The sequence below is a fragment of the Mus caroli genome, chromosome 9 (assembly GCF_900094665.2).
Source record: "Mus caroli chromosome 9, CAROLI_EIJ_v1.1, whole genome shotgun sequence".
Taxonomy (NCBI): domain Eukaryota; kingdom Metazoa; phylum Chordata; class Mammalia; order Rodentia; family Muridae; genus Mus; species Mus caroli.
This window is the reverse complement of record NC_034578.1, coordinates 86,200,160-86,206,389: the sequence shown is the minus strand read 5'-3', so window position 1 is coordinate 86,206,389 and position 6,230 is coordinate 86,200,160. Positions and strand designations below refer to the sequence as shown.

The 6,230-nt window shown below is 44.8% G+C and overlaps 1 protein-coding gene across 1 annotated transcript in view; it reads left to right on the top strand.

The window, feature by feature from the left end:
- Tbc1d2b (TBC1 domain family member 2B) overlaps positions 1-6,230 on the top strand; it is a 69,158-nt gene that overhangs the window by 29,264 nt on the left and 33,664 nt on the right. Inside the window, exons 3-4 of the mRNA XM_029481978.1 lie at positions 523-691; positions 1,079-1,119. Coding sequence (XP_029337838.1) covers positions 523-691; positions 1,079-1,119 — 210 coding nt within the window. The remainder of the gene's footprint in view (positions 1-522; positions 692-1,078; positions 1,120-6,230) is intronic.

The following is a 6,230-nucleotide window of genomic DNA, read 5'->3' as shown; positions in this document are numbered from 1 at the left end:
AAGCTTTGGGTGTCTGTGCTTTTGCCTGTGAGTTTGCTGGGCTCCTGTACTGTGAGAAACCGTATTTCCTCACTGTCACCATTTATGGCTGCTAGAAAACATGCGTATGTCTAATCTTTCCGTTTCCTAGGGGAAATGAAGAGTATACAAAGCTGATCCTGGCTTTACTGCGTTCAAATCGCAGCTTAATCCTGGAGACGATTCCTTATCACACAGTTGCTGATCTACAAGACTAGAGGGAAAGTCTAGCCTTTTCTCTGCCTGGACCAGCACAGTCGATGTGTGGTCTCCTTGAAGCACATAACCCTACTCAGAGAGGCATGGCTCTGCTTTAGATGANGAGAGCTCANGGGCACAAAAGCTACTCAAGGACCAGTTCTTTTTTACATAGTAGACATCAAAATGTGCTCTTACACATGTGGCTGATATTTTTATGTAGAATGCTAAGTCAGTGTTTTATCTGGGATGACAGGTTTCCTGTGAAAGTTTGGGTTAACTGACAATTATTTACCTTTCTTTCAGATATAATTTCCCAGCACCCAAATCCTTCTGCAGAAAAAGCCAGAACTGTGCTCGCTGTGGAAGCTGCCCCTGGAGAGCTGGTGGGAGACCGGGCTGCTCATCAGCCAGCTCCCGGGCATCCGAATCCCATCAACTTTTACTCTCTGAAGCAGTGGGGAAATGAGCTCAAGTGAGTNTGTGGGAAGTAGCAGATGCTGGCGAAGATGGATTCTCTCTGATAATGAGTTATAATGTGGGTTATATGTTTCTATGTGACATTATAAAGCCACTTTACATTTATGAAGAAGGGTCTTTGTGCTTTGCTGCACACTTTGACACAGGTCATTTTTTAAAACTGTAAACAGTATGCCTGTGCTGTTTCTGGTGCCAGGCCAAGTATCATCACATGGTTTCATCTGATCACCTGACTCTATTCAGTAGATCAGATGGCTGACATACTACAGAGACTGAAACTGAAGGGGGATGTATGTGTCTGGGATGACNAGGCTTCCAGATGCAGGACTGGGCTTGTCCTTCCAGCCTCACCCTCTTTCTAAATCTCAGGGCTGGTCCATAGGCTCTGCTGTGGGGTTCTGTTCTCCGACCCTGTGTGGACCAGTGAGGATAGAGTTTTTGTCTGTTTTATGTGTTTTTTAAAAAGGCCTTGTTGAGATATAATTCACCCATTTACAATATAGAATTTGGTGGTTTTTTCATATATCTAGAGTTATACAATCAATTTTAGAACATTTTGTTGTTTGGGTGTTTGTTTGTTTGTTCTTAGCTATAGTTTTGCTAAATGTCCAAGGCTAGTCTTGAACTTGCAACTCTCCTCCTTTCTCAGCTTCCTGAATCTGGGATTATAGACATGTGTGGGCTGACTCAATTTTAGAACATTTTCATCATCCCCAACAGACAGCTTTTATACAATCCTTTCCTGCCTCTCTTACATTCTTCCCTCTCTCCCCACCTCAGTCTTAGGCAAATCCACTTTCTATCTGTGTCGGATTTGTTTATTCTGAACCTTTCATGTAAGCCGAATTGCACAATATATTGTGTGACTTTCTTCACTTTGCATAATGTTTTCAAGATTTATCAAGGTAGTGGAATATAAGTATCTCGTTTCCTTTATGGTTTAGTGCCGCCATGATGACAGAAGCAATTTTATTCAGCTTACAATTCCAGGTTATACTCCATAATTGTGGGGAAGTCAGGGTGTCAAGATCCTGAAATAGCTAGGCAAATCCTCAGACAAGAGCAAACAGAAGGAATGCATGTGTATTGTATGCAGCTCATTTTCCTTCTCATATATAGCCCAAGACCCAAACAGCTCTTCCAACATCTATTAATGTAATCAAGACAGTCCTGCACAGATTTGTCCAAGTCCAAGCTAATCTTGGCACTCTCTCATTAGGTCTCTCTTCCCAGATTATCAGTCTCTTCTAGATTGACAGCTGAAACTATGACATGAATAAGCTATGTTTTGGTTATTTTGCTTAGGTATTGTTCATTAGTTGGTGAACATGAGTTGATTTCATTTCTCATTTTTTTGTAAATGTGTATATATGCCTGTGTGCTTGTGTGAGTTTAATGTGTACCACATGCAAGAACCCTTGGAGGCCAGAAAGGCCATCCAATTCCCTGGAACTAGAGTTACTGGTGGTTGCAAACTGACATGTGGGAGTTGGGAACCAGACCCAGGTCCTCTGCAAGAGCATATAAATGCTCTTAACTACTTAGCCATCTCTCCAGTCCCTCTACTTGTTCACTGTTGCAATTAGTGTTCCTACAAACCCTATGTGCAAGTTTTTGTGTGGACACACAGTTTTGTTTCTGTTAGCTAAGTACCTACCATTGCCAGACCCATAGTGAGTGTGAGAAACCGCCAGGCTGGCCCAGTTATTCTGTCTGACATACTGTGTCAGCCGCATATGAGAGTTCTCTTTATGTATGTGTAGCATGTGCCCCCCATGCGTGTACATCTCTGCACCCATATGTGAACATCAGAGCCTCTGCTATATCCTTTGCCTTATTCTCTTGAGCTAGATCTCNGGACCCAGAGCTAGGATGGGATCCAGCAAGTCATCGTGGTCCTCCTGGATACTCACACTCGCACACACACATGAGTCCTAGTGATCCTCCTGGATTTACACAAATGCAAACAGTCCTCATGAGCTTCCTGCATTCACGTACACAGTGTTAAGGACACACACAAGGGGTGTGCAGGAGCACACCTGCCTGTTTGTTTGTTTGTTTGTTTGTTTGTTTGTTTGTTTGGTGGGTTCTCAAGTGCTCGTGCTTGCCTAGAAAGCATTCTTCCCTACTGATCCATCTCCCCAGCCCCAGTTGTCACCTTTTTAAATCTCAGCCATCCTCCTAGTGTGAATCGGCTGGTGTCTCATTTTGGGATTGGTTTGAGTTTCCTCGATGACTACCAACATAAGCAGCATTATGTTGGATCTTTTCAGATTCTTTGCCTATTTTAAATCACATTGTTTTTCTTTTTTTAGTTATTGAGTTGTATGTATTACTTAAATGGAGGTGATTCGTCGAAGTTCACAGCAATACACTTGGTGGCCACAGAATCTTAGAAAACTTAAGTTAGACGTGGGAGTTGGTAGGAAGGTTTGCACGCTGCAGTTTTAGGACAGCTGAAAGCTTTCTGCTCTACTGTAAGACCCACGTCATGACCAGTGTGCTGTCAGACAGCCATGCTCCAGCAGTCCTCCTGGGTGATCAGTGTCGTAGAAGCCACCATCTAAAAAGACAGTTTTAGCAAGTGCCTTCCCCATAGTTCTTTTTATGTAAGCCTTTGTGTTTGGTTGAATGTAATAAAGTCATTTTTGTGTGTGTTTTCAGTTCTTCAGACATAACTTTGTATTGGAACTGAGTAGAATGTGGCAGGGGTCTCCAGATCTCAGAAGACCAACACTTGTGAAAGAGATACTATGGTGCCTATCCACTCTGCCTCTGGCCTGGGCAGTGGTCCTGCCCCAGCCCCTGGTCCTGCTCTGCTCCGTTCTATCCACGTTCTTCCCCTCTTCCCGCTGACCACATCCTCACCCTGCATCAGAGAGTCATGGGTAGCAGCTGTTCCAAGGCTCTTCCTTTGACACTTGAGTCAGCAGTGTGACTCTAGTCTGTCCCTTGAGTAGCTGTTTCCCAGCATTCTCAGTCTCTGAGCCTCTGCATTCTGGTCATTTGCTTCCTTCCTCTTCATCTGTGAGCCTGTGCTCACCACGTATTGGCAGAGGCCCTCTCTCGTCTATCTCATGGAGTCCCACTTGACTCNCGAACATCTGACTGATCTGACAGGAGGCCACACACAGTGTCTCCCAGTGCCCAGGGGAAGAGGGGAGAGGAGGCAAGGNAAAGGCTGCCTCCCCCAGGCCCAACACCATATCGTGCTTCTTAGTAAAGAAAGAGTTCTGTGCTCCTCAAAAACGTCAGGAAACCGCAGAGACTCTTACTTCATTTTTCATGTTAAAAAGCTGAGGCTTAGAGAATTAGAGCAACTGTCTCAAGGCTGTGTTACAGAAGTGTGTGACCGAACTGAAAGGCAGCCCAGGTTCCTCCACTGAGGACTTCGTCTCCTTTCATTCTCCAACATAAGAACATACCAGAGCTGGGCATGATTCTGCAGTGGCTAGCCTGGGTTTCCTGGCAAGACAGGGTCTCAGTAAAACAACAAGAATGCACGTGGAGGGCTGTTAGTTAGCCAGGGGGTTGGTCTTGTACAGCCCCATCTGCCCTCAGAGTAGACAGAGGACTGAGGTGGAATCAGGCCTACAGAATTAGGTACTTCCCGTTTCCCAGAGCTCAGAGTGTCTCCACATGGAAAAGAGAACACATGTCACCTTTGTTCATGACAATTCTCCGAGTAAGTTTGGAGGTACTGTCAGCAGGAGCAACACCGGCTCCTCTGTCATGGCGCTGCATGGTGTTAGAGGCAGACTCCCAGGGAGGATTCTCAGCTATGCCATTTCATAGGCAGCTGCCTCAAGCAAGTCACACACCATTCTCTGCTTCCAGATCTCATTTGTAAGTAATCGTGCATACCTCATGAGATGGACTAGATAAGGAAAAGTTAATACGCCCAGGGGAAGAGGGCATATTTCTTTTTTCTTGTGGGCACATTTTAGGAAGGTTACAACAAAATGATCTGAGTGGATAGAGAACCTTTTTTAAATGTTTCCAGGGATTGCAACACGCTAAGCAAGCTTGTACCTTCTGAGCTACAACCCTAACAGAGAGAGAACTTAATAACTGTAGAAATAGTAAAGCCATTTTTCCTTAAAAGGAACAGCTCAAATATTTTTGTTTAGGATTCAAACGAGTACTAAATTGATTGTGGTCAGGATTGGAGATAACCATGTGTTTGTGCATTTATTGAATTCACCAGTTCAGTTGGGGTCCTCTATGAGACTCCCTTGATGAACTGAGTTTAAATTTCACACTGTTGTACAAGACTTGAGGGTCCTACTCCTACTGCTGAGCTAGAAATTTACAAAGTCTAATTAACTGATAGCTGTCTTAGTGACTTAGTTCAGTTGTCGTGATAGAGTACCATGACCCAGGCAACTTATAAAAGAAAGTGTTTGATTCAGGGGTTAAGGTTGGNAAGGATTAGAGTCCCCATGGCGCTGGTTCAGTAGCTGAGAGCTTACATCCTTATCCACACGTAGGAAGCAGAGAGAGTTAACTGGAAATGACCTGGGTTTTTGAAACGTCAAAGCCCAATGACCCACCTCTTCCAACAAGGCAACACCTCCTAAACCTTCCCAAAGAGTTCCACCCTCTGGGTAACCAGTAGTCAAATGTCCAGGGGACATTCCCCTTCATACAGCCACAGATGCCATTGTAACTGGTCATATATCATATGATTGAAACATTTCGTTTTCCTTAAGGTAGAAGAGATTTATTTTCCATTAAAAATGTGTTAGATACATAGAGGGGAAACTGATANAAGAGGCCNTGCCACTAAAATACTGTTGAGAGAAAGTAGGTGACGTGGTCATGAGGAATCAGGAAAAAAACTTGTTAAAAGCCTGTGACATTCTAGGCTTACATTGTAAGTGTATGCCCTTATTCCATTCAGAGCAGCAGCAGCGAAACAGAATTAGAAAAGCCAGGTGGACATCGTACAAGTGTGGTTTATCCCAGCAAGGCAGACTCCAGCCAGTGGTCCTGCCTGCCAGGCCCACTTACTCCTGCTTAGGCACCTCTTTTGGAGGTGTAGTTACTTTTACTTAAGTTTCNCGTTTTAATGACTCTGTCGTTTTTAACCTTCCCCGCCATCCAGATCACACCAGGTAAAGAGCTAGACCTCGTGTGAAATTCCAGGTGGCATGTACAAATAGCCACTGCCTCAGAGTCTGGCTGATCACTAGTGCTCAGCTAGCGGTGCCTAGAGGATGAAGTACTACAGGCATTGATACAGGTTCTGTCTGCTGGGTCTTCTGGTTCTGCTGCTAGCTGTTTCCTGGTCCTTCGTTTCTGCTTTTCTCCTGACCCCCACCCCTGCCCCCCAGCCTGGTAGCAACGTCACTTGTGTGTGTGACTGAGATTCCCAGGAATCCACTGGTTTTGTCATCTAGAGCTATGCCTGGTGGTGACTCATATCTCTTTCAGAGCCCCATTTCAAAGAGAAGGCCACCATAGCCCAAGCCAGTGCCCAGATATCTGGTGCATTTGGGGAAGTCATTCATATCTGTGGCTGGGCGGTACTT